Below are 24891 nucleotides of genomic sequence, written 5' to 3' on the forward strand. Positions count from 1 at the left end.
CGGGACTCAAAGTGCTGAGCAGAAGTACCTGATTGGCCAAGTTAGTGGTTTCATGGATACTGGGGAAGGAGGAAGGAGGTTGGGGAAGGAGGGTTTTCTCTCTTCAGCCTTGGTGGTGGGAGATGGTGCATCACATCCACTTATGCCCTACTGCTGCCACCACAGTTATTTCCTTGCAAATAGGAAGGCATTGGAAATTGCACAGCCAAAACAAATGTACGTGTCCACTATACTCTTTGAGTCTGTTTCCCCATCTATAGAATAATGACAGTAATAATAGTATTGGTTTATAAAAGGCATTTCACTTGGAGATTAAATGAGGTGACAGGAAAACCCTTAGTGCAGTGTCTTGCTCATGATAGATTGTCTATAAATGTTGGTTTGATCTGGGTAGAAGGATGAAAATATTATATGATGGAGTAATAGAAGCCAAAACTGAGAGGCCAGAAAATCTCCTGAAAGGAAAGAGCTGAGGGTTCCTGGTTCTGGAGAGGAAGGAGCAGGGCCAGTCCTGTTTAGGGGCAGAGGCCACTACAGATGGCTAACTTGGCTCCTGTGCCTTTGTTTTCCTGGATGCAGCTGCTGAGAACTGGGTTAGGATCTGGGCTCAGCTGAGATGGAGTCAGCATGTAGACCAAGGAGGCAGAACTAGGGCCCCAAGTAGGTAGGTCAGCGACACGGAGGTCAGGGATCATCACAGCCCAGGCACTGGCTGTGTGAATGAAGAGGCCTCCACATGATTTCAATCCCCAGCCATTCAAGTCACTCCCACCCACTCAAGTCTTCCTGAGTGAGGTCCCAGACATTGTGGAGCAGAGGTAAGCCTTATGTACCATGCACTGTCTACATTCCTGACCCTCCATGCACGAGCCTGACAAGACTGTTTCATGTCACCAAGGCTGGGGCAGTTTGTTACACAGCAATAGATAATTGGAAAAGGGGGAGGAGGTGTTTTGAGGGTGGTCTGAGGATGAAGGGCATCTTCATGCTGGTGAAGTCTCACCAGTGGTTGTCCTGTGCACACTGACTTGGAAAGCCACATCTGGTCTTGGATATTACTCTATTCAAGGTAGACTGATGCTCCTGGGGGAGGTCGCTCAGAGCCTGCACTGTCCTGGAATATTATTGTCAAGCTGATAAACGAGGAAGCACTGGGATCTTTCTATAGCGTGTCAAAGGTGCTGCGGTATGGGTCAGCTGGGGGTGGGAGGGCTGGTTCATCTATACTTGTCAATACCCCAGTGTCCAGAAAGGCTCAAGTGGGGAATGGGAGGTTGCCCACCAAGGTGAGGGTCCTCCAGGTGCATCTTACACAGTCTGTCTCATTTCAGCCCCATAAAGCTCCATTAGATGCTGTTAGAATGGGTGGTTGCTTATGTTACTGATAAAGATTGAGTTCAGGTGCCATGCCCAAGATTACAGCCATCTGAAATCGCATGGCAGCGCTTTGAACCAAATGTAGGACTTTGAGTCTAACCATATTTACTCTAACACTTTTTTGAGGATCCCCCAGATGACTTAGGGATGGAGGCTCTGGGAAGGGATCTTCATCTTCCCCTAAACAGCCTCTTGTCCCTAAACAGCCTCTTGTCTTGAAATAAGAAGACCTGGATTAAATTCTGTTTCCACTTCCTTCCTCTTACCACCCCTTCCACTCTCATTCCTTTTTCCTCCTGGGATTTTGGACAGAAGGAAGAAGGGAAGAGGACTCCACTTTCCAATCTTTTATTAGGGAAGACTTGAGGGCGATGTGAAGCTTCACTCACCAACGCGCTGGGCAGGACTGGGGGCATAGAGGTCAGGCTGCTCCCAAATGGTGTGTTGCAGGGGGTGTGAGTGGATGGGGTGGGGTGATGAGGTGAGTCTCCCCCCACCCCACTGTGAAACGTGGATGATGAGTTTTCCAGAGGAATCTGTGTGTCAGAATCTGTGCGTTGTCGCTGCAAGGGGCCTATTCCCTGGTGGGACTTCCTCTTGGGGCGCCTGTGTGATAACGGGATAACAGGAGACAAGGAAATACCACTCTCTCCTTTTTTTTTTTTTTTTTGTCTTTTTCGTCTTTTTAGGGCCACACCCGCAGCATTTGGAGGTTCCCAGGCTAGGGGTCAAATTGGAGCTGCAGCTGCCGGCCTACACCACAGCCACAGCAACGCTGGATCCTTAACCCACTGAGTGAGGCCAGGGATCGAACCTGCGTCCTCATGGGTGCTAGTAGGGTTCCTTAACCGCTGAAGCACAATGGGAACTCCCGGAAATACCACTTTCTGAGCGATCATGCCTGGCTATGTGACTTGCCCAAAGACACACAGGCTGTAAGGGCAGCAGATCCAGTGAAGACGCCCTGAGGTTCCTGCCACTCTGTCTCTTGCCCCCTCTCCTGGAATCCGCAGGGGCTCTGAGGTGCTCACCCTGACCCGGCAGAAGACACTAGGTCCTCACCCCAGGGCTGGCCGGAGGGGGCTCCCGGCAGGGGGCGCCCCGAGTCCCTTCTCGGGCCTCGGGGAGCGCCTCCAGCCGGCGCCTGGGACCAGGCCGGCCGCCCCGCCCCCTCGGCTCCTCGGACGCTCTGCGGGCGGGCGCGCAGCGAGCAGATCTGAGCCGAGGGCCGCACGCCCCGCCGAGCCCCTCGTGCCCACCGCCTGCCGCTCAGACTACCGCCGTGAGTAGTGTCCGTCTGCGGGCTCGACGGGAGGGACAGGGCGTGTGGAGAGGGGGCTGGGAGTGGGGCTGGCGGGGGCAAACTACTCCGAGGCGTGTTCTCCTACCCTTGAGTGCGCCGCCGGGTCCCTGATGCCGCTCCCCCGGGGTATGACCGGCCTTGGCTTTGGGCGTTCTGGCCGGCACCCGACTGCTCCCCCAGGGCGCGGTCCGAAGTCTGGCACTTTGACCTGAGGGATCGGGTGGGAGCTGCGGGCAGAGGCCAGGTGCTTAGGGAGGATTGTAGGAGACTGGCTTCCATCACGCTAAGACCCCTTGCCGCGGGGGGAGAGCACTGGGAGGAGAGGGCCAGGTCTTCCTTAACATCAGCCTTCTCGAATACTTCCTTCTCCCCCTTGAGTGAGGAGGTGATGCGAGGAGGCTCTCTCTGTGGCAGGACGAAGCTGTGGTCCCCGGGGTGGGGAGCCTGGCCTGGGGCAGAGTCAGGGTGGGCATGGGGCAGCCAGTAGGTCTGCAACAGGCTGGGCTTTCTACCCCAGCATGGGGAGGGGGGTTGTCAACAGTTGACCCAGCTCTGGGCCAGGCATTTGTGGATGTCTCATGGCAGGTGTGGGTCTGGCTAAATGCTCACTGTAACTCTGCAAGGTGGAAATTAGTCTTCTCACTTTAGGGAGAAGGAGAGGAGGCCAGGAGAGTTGAGCAGAGGCCAGGGCAGGTGGGGATAGGCTAGGAGTGGGCACTGGAAGAGAACATACTTAGTTGGCTGCCTCACTGACAGGTGGGAAGGACCCTGGGGAAAGGTGGATAGAGCACAGCCCTTGTACCTTGTACTCTAGAATCCAGTGCAGGGCAGCTGGGGTCTGTGGTTTCTGACACTGTTTCTCAACTGCCTCCCTGTAGGGTTTTCCTGGGAGAGTCCTAGTGACCGAGGGGTCCTGGCGTCTTGGCTTTTTCACAGTCACTTCCAGAGTCCTGTTCTTTCCCAAAACACCCATCTCCCAAGATATGTTTTTAGCACCTGAAGCGACTGCTCCCCCAGGGCACCCGACTCATTCAGCAGCTTTGGGAGAGGCTTGGGCAGGGGGTACAGGGGTATGTGGATGTGGGTGGGTGTGTACTGGTCTGGGACAAGTTTCCCACTGGCAGGAACAAGACCTGAACTGACCCTGACCACCTCCCTAAGGCCTCCCTAGGTGAGGAGGTGCAGGTGCCAAGTGGAGCTGGACCTTCACCAGGAACAGTTTTCTCACGTCAGCCCAGGTAGGTGGCTGACCCTCTCTGAGCCCCAGTTTCCTCATCAGAGATTGGGGCGGGTGAGAGCCTCCAGGGCATGGTGAGGCTCTGTAATGCTAGGTGCCTCTCCCTTCTGTTGTCAGCCTCCTCAGAGCCCAAATGTGATGATTCTTGATGTAGGGCATCAGGGGACAATCACACCCATTTCACAGACTTGCCCTGGGTGAGCATCTCTGAGTTTGGCAGAGGGAGCTGGGACCCATGAAGAAGAAGCCTTAGGATGATGGAAAGTCCCTTATGGGATTATCCTTCTGTCCTTGAAGCTTGCTTGTGGTTGTCCCTCAGGAGGCCACTGACTTCCCAGCCTTGGTGCCAGCACTGGAGAGTTGAGGGTGCTCGTAACAGAAGCCAGGGGAAGAGCAGCTGGAGTGGGCTAGCTGTGTGATTTTTAGCAGGTTCCTTCTGCTGTCTGGACCTCAGTTTCCTTCTTTTATAAAACAAGTGGGTTGGACCAGATAGTAGTGGGTTTCAAATACTTCCTCCCACGAATTCTTACCCAGAACCCCAACATATAGTGTAGATAAGGTGGATCTTCTCTGGTTTCTCTTCCTCATGCTGGTGGCTCCTGAGCAGGGTCTAAAAATCCCCAAGGTGTTCTTTGAGGTCCCTTTTTTTATGAAGATCTAGGAAATCTTTGTTAACCTTCAAAATTGTTACCTAGTATTAGGGCTGGGGATAGGAATGTGAATTCTAGAGATTCCTCTAAGAGAAAGGTAGGCATTAAGATGGGCCTCATCCACGGAATGTCTGGAGCCATGGCCTGTGCCTCTGACCAAAAGTTGTAGCTCTGCCCTCTGCCATGTAGCTTCATTTTTTCAGGGCTGGAAAGGTGTCTGTGCCTCTTGGTCCTCCTCTGGGTCCTACTTGGTGACTATAATTCCACCTGAGTGTCTCCCCTTTAGCTTCTAAATTGATAAAATGCAAATTCATCTTGGGGAGAGATGTTATGAAGGGGCTTCAAGTTGTTATCAGTTGCTACAGCTCTGATTAGACCCCTAGCCTGGGAACCTCTGTATGCCGTGGGAGCGGCCCTAAAAAGCAAAATAAATAAATAAATCAACCTATGCTTGCAGAATGCCTGCTGTATACCAGCTACCACAAGGGGACAGATGTGAGAATGTCACAACTCTTGCCCTCATAAGGCTCCAAGACAGTAGGCAGGAGGGAAGGAACTCCAAGGACTGTTAAAAACATTTAAACATAAAAACATTCTACATGTATTATCTCATTGGTCCTATAAGTAGATATTAGACTCTTTTTTTATTATGTAAAACTTTGCATACAAACTAAGTGTACATAGCGTCAAGAAAAGCATTACCAGCCCCCAGAAACCCCCTATGTCCCCTTCCAGGCACAACCCTGCACCTGGGTATAACCATTATCTTGACTTGTAGCGCCATGGATTTGTTTTACCTAAGTGGAATTACACAGCCTGTAGTCTTTTGTGCCTGGTTTCTTTCATTCGACATCATGTTTGTGAGTTCCATACATGTCACTGCAGGGAGCAGTAGTTTACTTATCCTTGTCTTTGGATAATAGTTTCATTGGTAGGGTAGAACTCAGTTTATCTCTTTTCCTATTGATGGCCGTTTGGTTGTTTCCAGTTTTCAGTTCTCACTAATAGCGCTGTTGTGTTCATTCTAAAGTGGGCCATTGTGGAAAACATCTCCATGCATATCTCTTAGGTATGTCCATAGAAACTATCCAACAGTTTTCCAAAGTAGTTGTCCCAGTGAATACAAGCAGTGTTTGTGAGTTCTCCAAACAGTCGCCAATGCTAGGCATTGTCTGTACTCATTTTCTTTTTCTTTTTTTTTATTTGACATTGTCATTTTATTTTATTTTATTTATTATTATTATTTTTTTGTCTTTTTGCCATTTCTTGGGCCGCTCCTGCGGTATATGGAGGTTCCCAGGCTTGGGGTCTAATCAGAACTGTAGCCGCTGGCCTACACCACAGCCACAGCAACATGGGATTTGAGCCATGTCTGCAACCTACACCACAGCTCACTTAACCCACTGAGCAAGGCCAGGATCCTTAACCCACTGAGCAAGGCCAGGGATTTATCTCATGTCCTTATGGATACTAGTTGGGTTCGTTAACCACTGTGCCACGACGGGAACTCCTATACTCATTTTCTATGTAAGTAATTTGAAGCTCAGAAAGGTCATCCTGTGATAGTAAGTGGCAGAGCTGGGATTCGAACTGAGGCCTGTGTGCCTATGGAGTCTGTGTTCTCTCCCTCCGGGTTACATGTAAACATAGTTTATAATATGAGCCAGAATGTGATAAGCTCTAACGCTAAAAATGTGTAAAGAGCCCTCTTTGGGAATTTAAAGAGGAGGAGAATTTTCATCTGTTTTGGCAAGAAAAAGGGTGATAGACCCTCATAGAGATGGCTTGCTTTTTTTTTTTTTCTTTGTTTTTTCTAGGGCTGCTCCTGTGGCATATGGAGGTTCCCAGTCTAGGGGTCTAATCGGAGCGCCACATCAATTTGGGATCCCAGCCATGTTTGCGACCTACACCACAGCTCATGGCAACGGAGATCCCTAACCCACTGAACGAGGCCAGGGATCAAACCTGCAACCTTATGGTTCCTAGTCAGATTCGTTAACCACTCAGCCACGACAGGTACTCTGAGATGGCTTGCTTTTGATTTGAGCCTGGCTTTGCAGGAACAGAATAGTTTTGCAGGAGGGGCTCTCCAGGTGGGCCCAGCCTGAGCTAAGGCATGGCAGGGGTGAAAGTTCGGGGGCAGTGGGATAGGACCACCTTTGGCTGTAATACAGGATTTAGAGAGGAGGTGGCTCTGCAGAAATGGTGAGTCGGGGCCGAACTGGTGGGCCTAGTTTGAGCTTGGGAGGCTCCTGGTCACCCAGGATGTGGAGCCCAAGGCAGGGGCTCATTGTTTTTCTGGGAAGCTGGGGCTGCTTCAAATCCAGCTCAGCTCCTGATAGCAAATGGAGCTGGCTTCTTGCCACATGGAGGATATTTGCTGTTCCTGGGACCACTCGGGGTATCTGCCAACAGAATTTTTTTGGAGTTTTCTGCTTCCATCTAACTGTGGGAAATTAGTAGCTATGCCCAGCTCTACCCCTAGGGTCTGACCCAAATGGTTTATTTGGAAGTATTTTTTCACCAAAAAAAGGAGGATAGATAGCAGCCCTGCCACTGTCTGGGCTAGTCTTGAGCGATTTGCCAGGATGGAGGCGAGGGTGTGAGGGCTACCAGGCTTCTGATCTGGTCAAGCCAAACTTGCCAGGAGGATCCCGGTACCTTTTCCTCAGAAGGGAACAGAATTGGTGTCTCAATGGCTGTGGGAAGCAGAAACACAAACAGTGGCATGGGATGAGTCAAACTATAACAGTAATAATCATCCTTCTTATTTGCCCATGAGTTTATGTCCTTATCACAGTGGGTTCTCATGTGGATGTGTGAAGTAGGTGATATGGACGTTATTGCCCCTGTTTATAGAGGAAGGGGGCCGAATCTTGGAGAGGGTGCCAGCGTGCTTTGTGTCATGTGGCTAATATACACCCAGACTAGTCTAGATCAGGGGCTCTGGAAGCCTACTCTTTTCAGGATTCCATACTTGCCAGGCTCTGGCTGAGCACTGAATGAAGACCAAGCAGGGAGGAGGATGTGTGATGGGCAGGCAGGAGTTTGGCAGGTGACCCTGAGAGTAAGGCCAGGGAGCCAGGCCCGCTCTGCCTAGAGGTCTTCAGGGGAGTGTGTGCCTCAGTGGAGGGAGGGAGGCAGGTGTCATCTTGGTGACATAGCTTTGGTTTGTAGGAGGCAGAGGTGGAAGAAAGAGGGTGAAATATATACATTGCCTGAGAGTTAGAGCAGCTCTGGCCACTTGGCATTTATGAGATGTGCCCTTATGTAATGGAGCCTCCACCCAGCCTGGTGAAAACAGTCTTTTGGGGCTCACGGGGCCTGGGTGTGGTTGGTAGCTTATTGCCAGGTGGAAGAAAAGCTGCCAGCACCAGCCAAAATGAGCTCTGAGAGGCCTTTGCTGATGACTCTTGAAAGACACATCCACCAGTAGCTGGTTTTATCTTTGCGATTTGCAGACTTATGTCCTGGGCCCTGTCCTTGGGGTGCTATCCAGGGTGGCATGTAGCTGTCCCGGGAATGGCTGAGCTTCTTGGGCAGGAGAATTCCAGGAGGGGAGGATGCAGAAGTCTCTTCTGGTGGATGGTGAGTGCTCTGCATGGCTCAGAGCTGCCCTATGGTTCTCAGTGAGGTGCCCTGGGCAGGCAGAGTCAGCTCCATTTGACAGATGAGGAAACCGAGGCTCCTCTGACAAGAGATGAGGTCACAGAGCTAGTTGTGGGCAAAATTGGAACTAGAACCTCAGGCTCCTGACTTCTGATGCCTGTCATAATTGGTCACAGCCCTCCCAGCCATCTTTCCCTTGGGGTGAGATGTGAGAGAGTCAACAAATCAGTTGAGGCTTGCAGTTGGGTGGCACAGCCCCTGAGGGAGCTGAGGTCATGATAATCCCTTACTTTTCCATTGCATTTTGTAGTTTACAAAATAATGTCCTGATGTATAGTGGCTTTTATAATATCAATCCCTTTTACAGATGAGGAAGTTAAGACACTGCAGTTTAGACTTACTCAGGCAAAACTGGGGCTCGGACTGGAACTTCTGACTCAGAAAGCTCCTTTTCCTGCATCACAGCTGCCTCTTTGCTTGCAGACTTGAATTTAATGACAACAAATTGCCGAAGTGTTTCTGAACTTGGTTCAGGACAGATCTGAAGAAGGGGAGGAGGGCTCTTTTTCAGTCCCTTTAACAAATATGAATTAATATAAATCAAATAAGAATGGTACATCATGGGTCACTGGTGAGGAAAGGCTTTCTTGAGGCTGTTGTTGAAGAATGAGGGCTGTGGGTTATGGTTAAATTACTGGCTCCGTGCAGCCAGTTACTTTGGGGCCTAGGTTTGGACTGGGACCAGTCGGCAAATCTAACATTGGGTTTCTTCTTGTGTCAGGACTGTCTGCTTTAGGCCTCCATGAGGAGCCCAAACATGGAGACGTTCAAACAGCAGAAGGTGGAGGACTTTTACGACATCGGGGAGGAGCTGGGGAGGTAAGTGGCTGTGAGCAGTGTGCTGGTCAGTAGATCTTGTAGGTCATGGGCTCCTCCCAGGACTCGTGAGAAGATTTAAAAACAATCCTGAGGGTAATTCATCTCATAGGCAGCTCTGTAAGTATTCATCTCTGGGAATAAAGACTCCAGCAGAAGGGACTAGCATTGTTGGGTTCAGTGTTTTCAGCATAACCTGGCTGACAGTTACAGCGAATCTAGATGATTTTATCTGTTACTTCTCTCCCAAAGCCCTCCCCAGGCTCTGGACTGAAACCCGACCTGTTGGTTTTCGTCTCCGAATTCTACTTGGGATTCTCCATAGCTCCCAGGATTTTGTTTCACAGGCTCAGAGCCTAAATGGGAGGTGGAGTAATCCTCCTGAAAAAATGGCTTTGCCTTGAGCGAAAAGCCACATGATCCTGGTCATGAAGGTTCCTCGGGTCTGAGTTATTGGGTGCATTTTCAGCTTTGCTCAGCCCACAAGGCAGTCAGGGATAAACTCAGATCTAAAAGTAGTTCCTGTCTGGAGAAAAATGAAGATTTTTCTGAAGCTCTCTTCTTGCCACCCGTTTGTAACAACTGCTAACATTCAGGTGGTGTTTAGATGATTACTGAACACCAGTCCTAGAGTTTGATTCTCACAATTTATGAAATGGGAATTATTTTTACTCTTGTTTTTCTTGAGGAAACTGTGGCCCAAAGAGTTGAAGCAAGTTGCCCCAAGATGTTCAGCCAGCAAGTGACATGGACAAGATCTGGCCCGTCCTGTCTGCACCTGCACACCTATCACGTTCTCTCCAATGCATGTGGTGCTTACACACTCACATGTGCTCATGATATACCCAGCCCCACCCAGCAGAGTAATTTAGGGCCCCACTGTAGCCGTGGTGCCAAACAGAAGCCTTTTCCTTCAAAGAGTTCTTGGGTCAGCACTCATTCTCTTACTTTGAAGAACTTCACAGCCAGAGGAGTCTTATTCTGAGAAGATTAGGAGGCGTAGTTACAAGTTCAGGGAGTGTTGTTTCTGGCTGACTGGCTTGGTTGTGGAGCAAGTGTCTGCAAAGACCCCACAGGGGGGTGACTCCTTGGCCTTCTGTTTGAGCCTCACGCCTGGCAATCTACGCCTGGGAAGGGCTGAGAAGAGGCTGGAGGGTGGTGGGCTGGAGTCTGCTTCTGAGTAGGAAGCCAGCTTCTCCTCACCTCAGGTGCTTCTCCTGACCTTGGGGACACAGGGAGAAGATGGCACTCTCGGAAGCAGACCCTGGTGGGTCCTGCCAATGGCATTTTATTTGATGGTCTCATGTTGGCCATCTCCTATGTGTAGGGGTCTGTGCTAAATGCTCTGGGTACAGAGATGAGTATGATACAGTCTCTGCCCTCCTGGAGCTCCAGCCAGGTCCAGGGGCGGCTGTGTGTGTTACAAGGGCGGCGTTGGGTAGGACTGTGTCGGGAAGGCTGACAACTGAGAAGCCAGGGTAGGGGGCTCTGAAGAAGGAAGAAGCGGTTTCCTGTGGACTTCATCTATCCTTCCTTTGTAGTCCTGTCTCTCCATGACTCTGTGCATCAGAGCTATTAGAACTGTTAGAGACCTCGTGTTTTTGGGTCTTCCATAACAGAGTGTGAAGGTCCCAAGTACCTCACAGCCTGGTGAGCCCCCCCACCTCAAACCTGCAACTTTACTAAGGTACTAACTGCACTTGGATGAGTAAGAGGCAGCAGAGGCCTGAGGCCTTTGGAATGGCTTATTGTCCCAGGAGTTCCGGTCTAGAGGTCAGGGAGCTGGAAGGCCTTTTGAGGTCTTTCTTCCAAGCCCCTCATCTGACAGTCAAGGAATCTGAGGCTCATAGAGAGGAATGGTCTTGCCTGGAATCATAAACAGGCTGCTACCAGAGCTGCCTTGGGATGACTGCGCAGCTTTGGAAGGGACAGTCCTATTTGTCTCTCCTCCCCTCTTCACATAACACACTGTCGAGGGCGAGCTGCATGCCAGGCACTGTCCGAGGCAGTGACAAACAAAATAGACATTCCTGTCCTCTTGCAGTTTGTGTTCCATTGCCAAAGAAGGACACTAAACAAGTGATAAGGGATCACAAAAGGATGAATCAGAGTTCCCTGGTGGCCTAGTGGTTAAGGATCTGAGTTGTCACTGCAGCAGCTTGGGTCACTAGGGTAGTACAGGTTCGATCCCTGGACCAGGACCTTCTGTATGCTGTGAACACAGCCAAAAAAAAAAAAAAAGGATAAATAATCACTCCAGAGTGTGCAATGACCTGTGAAGGAGAGAGTAGGGTTCTCTGAGAGAGAATCGGGGACCTAGTATGGACTGGGTGGTCAGGGGAGGATGCTCGGAGGAAGTGACTGAGGCTGAAGGGGCAGGCAAGAGGAGCAGCATGGACCAGGCTGGAGGTAGGGAGAACCTGGGACCTGAGTTGCTGGCAGGAGGCCACTGTGGCCTTGGAACATGAGCTGGGGACAAGCAGTGCTAGTTGAGGTTGGATATATAGCTGGAGGCCACATCTAGCCTGTGAGCTCCCTGCCAACACGGACTAGTGGAGAGATTTGGTCTTTGGGGACACATAGTTTGAGGTTTGGGTCCTCTTCCTAGCTGTGCAACCTCAGAACAACTTACTTGACCTCTCTGAGCCTGAATTTTTTAACCTGTAAGAAAGGAATAATAACAGTAGCTACCCTATGGTTGTGGGGATTAATGGGATGCTGAGTCCATTGTGTCCCTCACAGAGCACAGGGCAGGTGTTCAGTGAACAAGAGCTTCTGGCCTTTGAAGTAAGTTTGGGGTGTCCTGCCTCTGGAGCCCCCAGGAAAACAGTGTGGGACTCTGCAGGGTGAAGAGCTGGAAGGCTTGTTTTTGTTTTGGAAGGAACTGTATGTGAACCCGCTTCCTCAGCTCTCTGAGCACCCTTGTCTAGACACGGGGCTGTCTCATTGCTTTGGGACCCTCATCAAGTCCTTTTTTCAAAAGCGAAAATGAATGAGAGTCATTTTTCATTTTTACCTGTAATAAAAACATAAACATATTGAGCAAAGGGAGCTAGACTCAAGAGTCCATGCTGTGTAATTCCATTTGTGTGACGTTCAAGAGGGGCAAAATGAAGCCCTGGTGCTAGAAGTCAGGGTAGTTATTCTTGGGAGACTGGTGACTGGAAGGGGGCACAAGGGAGATTTCTGGAGGAGCAGGTATTGTTCTGTTTCTTGATCTGGGTGCCTGTTTCACAGGTGTGTTCATTTCATGAAAATATATTAAGCCATACTTGTATAAGGTATGTAAGCATATTGTATCTGAATTAAAACCATGTGTTGATAAACAAGGACTCTCTAACTTCACTCCCTGTCCTGGGCTGGTCCCTGAAGCACAGGTTGTTGATGTCTTTGGAGGCCTTGCACATCCCTATTTTGCAAATAAGACAACATTTGTGAGAAAAGCTACTGAATTCCAGCTTTGACCATGTGTCCTGGCCATGGCCCGGGCCTGCCTGGCCCCATGCATCTCCCCTGTATTCTGGCTCATGTTTTGGTGCCGGCCTGCTGGGGGATGCTGGAGGTTGTCTGCTGTTTCTGGGAGGGGTTGGAGAAGTGCTGGCCTGTAGCTTCTGACCTCTTCTAGTCCTGGTAGCCACTGTAGGGCAGAGCAGGGAAATATTAGAGCAGGGCTTATAAAGAGAAACCCATCTAACCCCTCTTTTTATAGATGAGGCAAAGGCCAGAGAAGGGAAGTGGCTTGTCCAAGGTCACGTGGGAAATAGGTGATAGACCAGGGTGGGGACTGGTGGTCTGACTCCTACCCTAGAGCTCTGGCCAACACACCATAAGGACCCATAAAACACAAACTCATTTTTTTCTTTTAATTTGAATGCTTTTGGGGAGTGAGAGGCAATGTATGGTAGAGTAGTCTTTTTGGTTTGATTTTGAGGGTACGGAGGCAGGGTCAGAGTCAGAAGGGTGAGCATTTGGGAAGACCTGATGTTCTCCAGGGAAGGGCGCTGATCGATAGGCCCAGCGATGACTATGGTCTGTCTAAGGGGATCCAGTAATTTAATGTAAGCAGCATAAAATGATCAGTGGTTTCTTCTTCCCTATATTTACATTCCTTTCCTTTCCTTAGATTATTAAATTGTTATAGGAACACAAAAATCATAAAATATTACTGTTGAACTGGATCTCAACAAGAATTTAGTCCCCATCTTCATTCTGTAGACAGGGAAAATGAGGCCCAAAGAGGAGAGGGGAATTGTCCAGAGCCACAGAGCCAGCAATACAGGAGGTGGAACTTAAAGAAGCTTTGCAACTACCCTCTGCTGGTTTAAACCAACAGATTAAAACTCATCTATATGAGAATTCAACTTTTATCCACAGCCCGCCCACCCCAAGGAGCCTACCTCACCTTTACACCATACATTCTCAACATCCTCTCCCCAGCTCTCCTGGTGAACATAGCGGCCAGAAGCCCTGCTGCCTACAAGAGGCTGGCATGTGCACAGCACACTGCTAGGCCCTTAACCTGCAGAATCTCCTTTTGTAGGGACAGGGGCCACAATGGAGCCACTGCTCTCAAGCCTCAGCCTTCCTAAATGGGCTGAGGAATTCCCTGGGACAGCTGCCTGCCAGATCTGAGTCTCCCCATGGGGCCTCTGTGGTTAAGATCACCCACAACTTGACCAGGGCAACCTCTCTGGGGAGAGAAACAAAAACCTCCAGGAAGTATGTCAAGCTCAGATGTACCAGGGAAGCTGGGCTCTATAACCCAGTCTAGCCACAAAGCGCTATAGAAAACAATAATAATGGGTATTTGGATTTAATTGCCTCTGTGTTTGGGAAGAGGGTTTCCAAGATGAACTCTGAGGCAAAGGGGCTTTTATTATTTCTTTTTATTTAATTTAAAATTTTTAAATTTTTTATTTATTTTTATCTTTAATTTTTTTGTCTTTTGTCCTTTTAGAGCCGCAACAGCGGCATATGGAGGTTTCCAGGATAGGGGTCTAATCAGAGCTACAGCTGCCATCCTACACCACAGCTCACAGCAACGCCGGATCCTTAACCCACTGAGCGAGGCCAGGGATCAAACCCACAACCTCATGGTTCCTAGTCAGATTCGTTTCCACTGCACCATGATGGGAACTCCTATTATTTCTTTTTAAATAAAAAAAATTGTATTGTAGGAGTTCCTGTCGTGGCTCAGTGGTTAATGAACCCCACTAGCATCCTTGAGAACGTAAGTTCGATCCCTGGCCTCACTCAGTGGGTTAAGGATCCAGCGTTGCTGTGAGCTGTGGTGTAGGTTGCAGACACAGCTTGGATCCCACGTTGCTGTGGCTGTGGTGTAGGCTGGTGGCTGCAGCTCCAATTAGACCCCTAGCCTGGGAACCTCCGTATACCATGGGCGTGGCCCTAAAAAGACAAAAGACAAAAAAAAAAAAGAAATTTATTGTAAAAGTAATGCTGGCAAATGTCATAAAGTTATGATGAGTTAAAGGGAAAAGTAGAACTCCCTCTGCTCTCCCTCCAAGTCTCACACCCACAGGGAGACTTTGATGATTCTTGTCTTCTGTTGCCTTTCAGAACTTTTCTGTGTAAATCAGGTGTGTCTCTGGATCCAGATGGGATCACACGAGCAGTCTACAACTTGCTTTTCTCACTTAATGAAATAGATTAGATATCTTTTACAGCACTGTATATAGATCCATGAGACTTATTTTGGATGAGATAAAAAAATGAATTTTTAAAAAATTAAATAATTAAAGACCATTTAAGCCAATAAAAGATTATTAGCCTTTACCAAGCAACTATTTTTATTTCCTACCTTCTTATCTTTCCAGGGCTGTTTCTCACACCACCACATCTCTTTTATGTCTGCCTGAGATGCCCCTGTGCTCAGAGTTAACATTCCCCCAAATGCTAAGCTCCTGCTCAGGCCCTGGGTTGTCCCAGTGCTGAGATTAGGCTTGTCTCACATTCATTTGTGCTGGGCTGTCAACTCTTTGAAGGCAGGTCCACATCTGTTCTCTTACTTTGAGCATCACGACAGCACTGAGACAGAGGCCAGAGGTCCCTAAATCTTCTGTGTCGTCTCTTTGCTTGGGCTCTTTGCTCAGTCTTGGAAAAATTAAACTTTTCCCCCAAGGTCTAGGTCCAGTGCTATCTGCCCCACAAAGCCTGCCATGACCCACCCTATCCTACCACACCTCCTTCTGTGGGTGTATTGCCTCTTATTCTGGACCCACACCTCTGTGAAGGGCTGATGTCATCATACCTCGCGTTACACAAAAGGGGTCACCCAATCATCTTCCCTGCTGGGCCCGATGCCTCCAGGCTGGGCTCCTGCATCCTTTATCTTATCCGTTCATTTTCTTCCCCTATCCCCTACACCCCTAAGAGTGTCCAGCCCAGGCCTTTTACACTTGTTCAGTGCTCAATTTCCACAGACACCCATTAGTTAACTGCAGAGCTCTCTGCACCTTGCCTTGAGTTAAATCTGAGGCAGGAAATCTCAGCCAAGCCCCCCAGCTCCCTTAGGCCTTGGCATCTGTGAATATCCTGGATTCCCCAAACACATAGTGGAAAACAAAACACAAAAATTATCTCCATTTCCTGGACATACATTATTGTATTTAATCCTTGTAATACCTGGTGAAGCCGTTGTTATTCCCATTTTCAGATGAAGACAGTCTCCAGAATGTTAGGCAACAGGCTCAAGAAATGCAGACCACCTGCCTTATCAAGGAGAAGCCAAGTGGGAAATTCCACTTTGTGTAACACAGCAGATCTCAGAGAGAGTCAGAAACAAGCCAGAAACACCTCTGGGCAGAGCCCTGCCTACCACCCTGGGCTGGGATTCTTGTGCCTCTCCAATCACATGCGTGCTTGTGTTTCCTGCTGCTGAGACGGTGAGATTGACTGACTTAAGTTAAGCATCTTCTGCCCCCATGTTAGTATGTGTGCTCAGGACTTCCTATCTTCCAGAATGATGTGAACTGGCTCACATTCCCACTTCACAGATGTGAAAAGCGAGGCTCAGAGAAGTTTTACAGTGGCTTCTAGTCCCTCCTACCCCAAAACTTTCTTACTGCTAACACCGAGCTTGTCTATGCTGGGCCCAGAAAGCTCTCCGCTTGGTGGTAGTGGCAAGGAAATCTTTTGGGCCACAGCTGCATCCCAGACAAGCCAGTGGTTTCCAAAACGTGAGCGAGCATGTGTGGATATGCTCGTGCATAACCGTCCTCTAGGTCATTGTCACAGCAATGACCCCCCTTTTGTGCTGGGCCCTGTGATGGAGAGAGGAGACTTTGGGCTCAGGCCTTGCCCCAGAAGAGATTAGGGCTCAGTTGGGGCCAAGGGGGTACTGTCCTCAAAAGCTAATAAAATGAGAAGCTGGAACAGACCTCAGGCTAATAGGGGGACCCCCCCCAAACTTGTGCCAGTTGTTCAGCAGAGGAAACTATCACCCCGGGCGGGGCAGCTATGTATAAAATCCGGAAGAATCAAGTAACCACCTAGAGGTCGGGGCTCTGCCAAGAGCTGAGAAGCTGCAGGTCCTGGGCTTGGGTGAGAGGACATGTGGAGAGGCGACTGCATAGGGCCCTGCATGAAAGAGGCCATGGACAAGGGAGGGAGGGAGGTGCCTTTATCACCCATTGTTAGGAAAACAAAGCACAAAGCCACTCAAACAAAGTGGCTGCATTGCACACGCTTCGGTCAGAAGCTGGCACAAGGTGCAGACAGCTTGCCCTGAGGGAGTGGGCTCCTTGAGCTCGGTTGGCATCATGAAAACTGTGAGCTGGAGGCAGGGTCCTCGGGGTGGGTGGTAATCAAAACCATTATATACTTGTATCTATGGGCACACTTTGCTTTCTGCTTATTGATTGCCAGCATGTACATTTGGAGTTGTGTTGTTCTTTGCCTCAGCGTTGTCTTATTATAGCCTTCCATGTATCCAGAGTCCATGTAGCCTCCAAATGTTTTTGTTTTGAAATAATTTCCAATTTAATAGAAACATTTTCAGAATAACAGCACTCCCATATACCCTTGATCTGGGTACCAGTTTTTAACCAGTTTTTAATTTTGTCACCTCCTCTGTTGCTCTCGCCCTCTGTCCTCCACCCTCCTCCTCCTCCCCTCTCCTTCCTTCCTTGCCTCCTTTCCTCTTGCTGTCCTTTCCTTTTGTCTCCCTCCCTTCTTCCCTATTATTGTTTCTGAGCCATTTGAGAGTTGGTTGTGGACATTATGCCTCTTTATCCTTAAAGCCTCATGATGCATCTCCTAAAGACACAGACATGCTCTTTCAGGACCACAGTACAGCTTTAAAATTCAGGACTTATAACTCTGATGCAATATTTTTTATCTGAGTTATCATCCTTGTTTCAATTTTGTAAATGTTCTCATTAGTATTCCTTTAAAAAATTGGTTAAACTTTTTATACCATTTTAAAAGTTACACTCCATTTACAGTTTTACAAAAGGAGTTTCCATTGTGGCTCAGTGGGTTAAGAACCCAATATTGTCTCTGTGCGGATGTGGGTTCAATCCCTGGCCTCGCTCAGTGGGTTAAGGATGTGGTGTGGCTGTGGCTGTGGCTTGGGCCAACAGCTGCAGCTCCGATTCGACCCTTAGCCTGGGAACTTCCAAATGCCGTGGGTGTGGCCCTAAAAAAGAAGTTGGCTTGTATTCCTTATATTGTACAATAAATACATCATTGAGTCTATCTTATACCCAACAGTTTGTGTCTCCCATTCCCCCCAATAGTGTTTTTTTTTTTTTTTTTTTTTTTTTTTTTTATCTTTTGTTGTTGTTGTTGCTATTTCTTGGGCCGCTCCTGCGGCATATGGAGGTTTCCAGGCTAGGGGTCGAATCGGAGCTGTAGCCACTGGCCTACGCCAGAGCCACAGCAACGCGGGATCCGAGCCGTGTCTGCAACCTACACCACAGCTCACGGCAACGCCGGATCGTTAACCCATTGAGCAAGGGCAGGGACCGAACCCGCAACCTCATGGTTCCTAGTCAGATTCGTTAACCACTGCGCCACGACGGGAACTCCCCAATAGTGTTTTTTAAATCCATTTTTCTCCCTGCTGAACAAGACCCAGGAAGACCATGTATTGCCTTTCCTTGACATATGTCTTTAGTCTCCTTTAAAAACTAAAGGAGACTTTAAACTGTCCCAGAGCTCCAGGCCAACAGTCCTCAGTTAACGGCACTCCCATATACCCTTGATTTGGGTACCAGTTTTTAATTTTGTTAAAATTAAAAACTTTGGGGAGTTCCTGTTGTGGCGCAGGGGTTCACGAATCCAACTAGGAACCATGAGGTTGTGGGTTCAATCCCTGGCCTTGCTCAGAGGGTTGAGGATCCGGCGTTGCCGTGAGCTGTGGTGTAGGTTGCAGATGTGGCTCGGATCCCGAGTTGCTGTGGCTATGGCGTAGGCCGGTGGCTACAGCTCCGACTGGACCCTTTGCCTGGGAACCTCCATATGCCATGGGAGTGACCCAAGAAATGGCAAAAAGACAAAAAAAAACCAAAAAAAAAAAAAAAACACATTAAAAATTTTAATTTTAATTAAAGTTCCTTAATTAAAATTAGGGACAGTTACTCAGCCTTTCTTTGACTTTTATGACAAGATATTTTTGAAGAATACTGGCCTGAAAAAAATACAGCCTGTATACTTTCATTACCTTCATAATAATCAGCTGTATAAACATTCCCAATTTACTTAACTTTCCCTGTTGTTTCTCAGTACTAAAAATAAGTGTTTCTGTGAATGTATTTGTTGAATTTCCTCCCTCTGCATTATTTCTGCTGGGTGTATTCCCAGAGCTGGAAACTCAGGTCAAAGGTTATGAATGATTTGTGTGATGGTTGAAGCTGAAATACTGAGCCGGTTACTAGGTCACGAGCATGCGCACATTTTCTTATGGCTTTGTTAGTACTTTTTCATTGTTTGGGGGTATTGTTGGTAGTTTAAGAGTTTTGTAAAGCTACCTTAATGTTTTCACTGTGGGGAAATTTAAAGTGGTTGTTTTCTGTGCTTCTCCCTTAAAACTGAATCTGTTCTCTCTGCTACTTTACCTGTTATTCATGGTGTTTCTGTTTCATTTTCGTGAATAATTTGAAGTTCTGATAGTAACACAAGGCGAGTAAGGCAAATGTAATTATTCCCATTTTATGAGTGACATGAATGAGGCCCCATCAGGACCAGAGGAAGAGGTCTTCCCTGTAGACTGATGGTGTTGCCTCCCTGCCCCAGAGGTAGAGGGGATTCAAGGTCTTTGGGGGACTCTAGGACTCCAGCAAAGGCTTCCACTTCTTTGTCTCTGCTTTTAGAAGCCGGCTGGATTGCTTCTATAAGACAGCTTTTTGACAGGAGCTGTTGGGAGAGGAGCTGCTTGAGGAGAGGGGTGTTTTTAGGGCAAAGGAAAGAGCTCGCTTGCCGGGGAGACCAAGGTGAGGGGTAAGAGCCAAGCCCAGTGGTTGGAGTTAGGGCCTGTGTCCCGACCACCGCAGCTGTACCCCAGGGCTCAATGATGCAGTGCAGGTGTGTGTTGGAGGGTCATGAGACCCGGCAGCCTCCAGGGCCTCCCACTGAAGGGATGTTGCAGCCTTTAGAGTTTCTCTTCTGGAGATTGCGCCAGACCCCAAAGCCGCCTTCAGCAGATTTCAGGAAAAAAAAAAAAAAAAAAAAAAAGGAGTTGTCGTGACGCAGCAGAAATGAATCTGACTAGGAACCATGAAGTTGCAGGTTCGATTCCTGGCCTCTCTCAGTGGGTTGAGGATCCAGTGTTGCCATGAGCTGTGGTGTAGGTCACAGACTTGGCTTGGATCTGGTGTTGCTGTGGCTGTGGTGTAGGCGGGCAGCTGTAGCTCCGATCAGACCCCTAGCCTGGGAACCTCCATATGCCTTGGGTGAGGCCCTAAAAAACAACAACAAAAATAGATTTCAGAGCCCAAGAACTTTAACCTGCAAGGGATCCTATGTGTTTAGGCCAGGGGATGGGAAACTATAGCCTTCCAGCCAAATCTGGTCTGCCACCTCTTTTGAATGGGCCTGGAGCTAAAAAACTTTTACAGATGCACCACTTGATGATTAAGAACTCTCCTGGGCCTCAATTAGGCAAAATGTTATTCCCCGCCCTAAATACCATTCTTCTCCTTGGAAGACCTGTATTACAAAAACTAAACAAACAAAATAAAACAGACTCAATTCTTACTATATTTTGAATTTCAACTTAAAAATTTGTGGAAATTTAAGTGTTCTCCTTTGTTATATAAGTACCTGCATAACATCCTTGTTTTTACTTTTTGGCATGCAGTGCCTAAAATATTTACCAACTGGCCCTTTGTACAACAATTATCTCCTGATCTACTCTAGTATGGTTTTTTTTTTTTTTTGTCTTTTTGCCATTTCTTGGGCCACTCCTGAAGCACATGGAGGTTTCTGGGCTGTGGGTCCAATAGGAGCTGTAGCCACCGGCCACAGCCACAGCAACGTGGGATCCGAGCCGCGTCTGCGACCTACACCACAGCTCACGGCAACGCCGGATCCTCAACCCTCTGAGCAAGGCCAGGAATTGAACCCGCAACCTCATGGTTCCTAGTTGGATTCGTTAACCACTGTGCCACGACGGGAACCCCAGTATGGTTTTTATTTTATTTTATTTTTTATTTTTGCCTTTTAGGGCCACACCCATGGCATATGGAGGTCCCCTGGCTAGGGGTAAAATTGGAGCTGTAGCTGCCAGCCTATACAACACCCACAGCAATGCAGGATCCAAGCCGTGTCTGCAACCTACACCACAGCTCACGGCAACGATGGACCCTTAATTCACTGAGCAAGGCCAGGGATTGAACCTGCTTCCTCATGGATGCTAGTCAGATTCATTAACCACTGAGCCACCATGGGAACCCCTACTGTAGTATGGCTTACTATTTAAGCAGCAAAACTTAAAAAAGGGGGGGATTATTCAAAGTGAGGGAAGCCTGTAAACAGATCAAAGTGAAGGTGCAATTATGGAAAAGGAGGAAGAAGAGGTGAGCAGAGATCCATCTGCCCCCCTCCCCTGCCTTCCCTCTCCCAGCCTGTGAGGAACCTCTGAGGAGCCCAATTTCAGAACCACTGTCCATGTAAGTCAGCCCTGTCCCCCACAGGGAGTTGGGGTGGAGGGAGGAAAGGGGAGTCTGGGTATGAGGGATTCTGCATCCTCTCTAAACCTGGTCCTGCACTAGTTGTGGGACATTACCTAGTTTAATCCTCTGGCAGCCCTCTAGGGTGGGAGGTGTTTCTCCCATTTTGCAGATGCAGAAGCTCAAGCTGGGAGAACTTAACTAACTTGCTAAGGCAAGTGTCAGAGCTGGATTTAAACCTGTGTCTTCTGACCCCTGGTCCAGTGCTCTCTATGGGGTACCAAGCTGCCCAAGATTTTCTTTCGGCCTGTGACCCTCACTTCCCTGCCAGAGAACAGGGGAGGTTGATACAACTGTTCAGTGCTCTTGATTTATTGAGAAATCTGCTTCAAGCCCAGTTGTCCTTGTCTAATCCACTTCTATGACTGGCACTGCCTCCCTGCCTCCCCTGACTCCCATCCCTGGCTGCAACGATCTAAACCTGAGGTCTCAGGATCCTAATCTTGAACCTTGAGCTGCTGGCCCCTGGTGGCCCAGCCATAATGCCTTGAGGATGAGAAATGATCCTCCCCTCCTGGCGGGGAGGTTTATTTGGCACCCTGGGTACAGGGCCCACCAGCTAAAGAGAGCTTGGCTGCTGAGGGAGGGGCTGCAGGGTGGCTCTAGGAGGCAAATGTTCCTACTGGTGTTTTGGAGGTGACAGGGCAGGAGGGGGAGGGCAGCTGAGGAGCAACCGAAGGACCCCCTGGGGCAGGAGGATGGTCCCAGGGCAGGAGGCTGACAAGCCCTGGACTAGTGGTGACTGCTCAGGGTGCTGTTGCCACCAGGCCCAAGTGTGATGCTGGCTCTGCTACTGTGAGCTGCTGGACCTCAGGCAGCCTCGCTCTCATAGGCTCCATTTCTTCACCCTAAGATGGTCCTTGTCTCTCAGGGTTGTTTACCAGCCTTCTAGGGTCCCCTCCTTTTATGTCCAAATAAGAATAATGAGAATTCCATTATAGGGCAACAGGAAGTCCTGTTCCTGACCCAGCATTTCTTAGTGTCCCCAGGGAGTGCTCACATCCTCCGTGGTGCCTCAGGTCCTTGGGTTCAAGGACCCCTTCCTCCTTGGAGACAAGGCAGAGCTTTCTCTGTGACCCTGTCTCAAGCCCCTTTCTGAGGAGGCTGATTGCAGGGTAAACTGGGTTTCCTGTTAGGTGTGTGGGTAGCAAGAAGAATTTCTGCACAGGGAAAAAAACAGTTTAAAGTGGGGTAAAAGGTACCTCTGCCCCTCTGACTCCTGATCTCTGCTGTGATGCTGGGGCCTTGCTGAACCCCACCCCAGACCCTAAATTTGCTACCCTCCTTTATACTTACTACCCCAAAGAGACATCCTATTCTTTCACATATAGGAAGTTTAGGTGCTTGTTTTAACTGCTCCCTTAAAGGACCTTGGACCTCTCTTTTCCACAACCAAAGACCCTTTAAAATTTTTTCCTCCGCAGAAGGCCACCTCTGACCTCCCCCCATTGATGGAGACTTTTGCTTCCCTGACTGCAGGTAACAGTTCTGAGCAGCTTTCAAAATCATTCATTTCCTATTCCTTGAATAGATGTAAGGGGCTTAAGGACCCAGCAAATGGTCGTAGATATGGACGTGATTATGCTAAAAGCCCAGTGGTCAGTTGTATTGAAGTGCTCTCAGGGAGGAGCCGGGTTGGGCTGCTTCTCCTTTGTTACCTCATTTGATCATGAGACGTCACTTGGGGTAGGTAGGCAGGTGGCAAGTCACAGTCCCCATTTTACAGATAAGGAAACAGAGGCAGTAAGATCCAGACCCTACCCTTCAGAGCAGAGAGGCCAGATGGGGCATAGATAATAAGGTTGTGTGTCCTCAGGGTGTTGTAAACACAAGTCCAAGTAGCAATCTTGAAACGATTTCTTCAAGAGATTTTATAACACACCTCTGGACCCAGAAAAGTCAGCAGTGTTTCCTGAGTTTGGGAGCATGAAATTCTTTCTGATGTCTCAACCGAGCCCTAATGTAAGATCCTCCCTGGAGCTAGGAAGATGTCAGCTCACTGCTAGCCCGGAAGCACTGCCAGCCCCTGGCTAAGCTGGCTTGGCTTCACCTCCCATGGCCTCAATTTCCCACTGGTTCCCAGTGCTGCTGCCCTCCAGAAGGGCTGAACCATCTCTGGGGCAGCTGAACCATCCCTCTCCAAATACACAGCCAACGATTTGTCTTTTAGTCTCTGAGGTCAAACTTGGGTATGAATCCCAGTTTTGCTACTCACTGCCTATGTGACGTTGGGCAAGTTACTTCTCTCTAGTCTTGGTTTTCTCATCTGTAAAATGGAGGACATATCACTTCCCTTATCATACCAGGATTTGAACATAGATCTTTCCTCACCTAGAGAACTGAATGAGATTATAACTGAAACGTGTAGCACAGTAGCTATCATCTTGGGCAGTACATTGAATCATAGAGGAGGTTTAAAACAAACACACGTGCATACATGCCAGAGATTCAAATTTAGAAAATCTGAGGTGGAGCTCTGGCATCCATATCTATATCTATATCTATATCTGTATCTGTATCTGTATCTATATCTATATGTTTTTCAGTCTCTTTTAGTGCTGCTCCTGCGGCGTATGGAGGTTCCCAGGGTAGGGGTCTAATTGGAGCTGTTACTGCGGCCTACGCCAGAGCCATAGCAATGCTAGATCTGAGCTGCATCTGTGACCTATACCACAGCTCACAGCAATGCCAGATCCTCAACCCACTGAGCAAGGCCAGAGATCGAACATGTGTCCTCATGCTAGTCAGATTTGTTTCCACTGAGCCATGACAGGAACTCCCTGGCATCCATATTATTTAAAGTGCTCTAATTTGTATAAAATGTACAACCGGATTCAAGATCACTTCTTCAAAACGGCACCTGAGACACATAGTAAGCTCCCAGAAATGTTGGTTTACTCCTTCCGTCCCTGTCCTCGCTGGTTGGTGATGTTATCTCTTTCCCTTTCTTTGCTCACAAAGATCCCTGCTGCCTACCACTTATGCATGGTGTGTGCTATACTCAGTATTCCTTTCTTGCTAAAACTACCCTCTTCTCCCTTCCTGCCTGACCCCCTCACAGCTCCTTGCAGCATAGGGTGGAGATGGGCTGGCCCTTGTGCAAGGGTGGCCCCTGGTTGAAACAGGGATGGTCATTTGACCCAAGCATGGCCCATTCATTAGCTAGTTGGTATCCTATGAGATGGCTGAGCTGGAAAAGCTCTGCTCACTAGGACCAGTGATATTAGCTAAAAGCCAACTATATGACCTCCCTCTGAGCCTTGATGCAGAGTGAGGAGGGAATGGGGCTGCCACAGAAGATGCATTGATTCCACAAGCTCATTCCTTTCTGGCCTCTAGGTTCACTTTCTGTTCCTGTGTGTATCCTTCCAGTGCCTGCCTTTTCCTCAAAGAGGCTTCCCTGTGTTATCTGTGTCTCACGCATACACTAACCTTGCTCCAGTTCTACCCATGTTAAGTTCTGCTTCCTCCTGGAAGCCTGCCCTGACTACTGCAGTCAGGTTAACTGCAGGCAGGGTTGGGTGGACCTGTTATACATTCCCATAGCATGTTGTGGATTCCCTAGTTGTAATTATTTTCCTGTGAGTCTGCTCCCACCCTCTTCAGCCCTACTCCTTAACAGAAAGCTACCCTAAAGTAGCTTGCAATCCA

The 24891-nt window shown here is 48.7% G+C and overlaps 1 protein-coding gene across 3 annotated transcripts in view; it reads left to right on the plus strand.

The window, feature by feature from the left end:
* Nucleotides 1–2560: 2560 nt before the first annotated feature.
* DAPK2 (death associated protein kinase 2) overlaps nt 2561–24891 on the plus strand; it is a 133962-nt gene continuing 111631 nt past the window's right edge. For 2 of the 3 annotated variants that reach the window (XM_021093392.2, XM_021093314.2), the window contains exons 1-2: nt 2590–2659; nt 8958–9055. In XM_021093392.2, the coding sequence (XP_020949051.1) occupies nt 8979–9055 (77 nt within the window). In that variant the 5' untranslated portion in view covers nt 2590–2659; nt 8958–8978. 3 annotated transcript variants of the gene reach the window in all.

Source organism: Sus scrofa, chromosome 1 (genome assembly GCF_054392235.1).
Source record: "Sus scrofa isolate SSC_HxYL_T2T_F1_AM1 chromosome 1, Sscrofa_HxYL_maternal_Yorkshire_Landrace_v2.0, whole genome shotgun sequence".
Lineage (NCBI taxonomy): Eukaryota > Metazoa > Chordata > Mammalia > Artiodactyla > Suidae > Sus > Sus scrofa.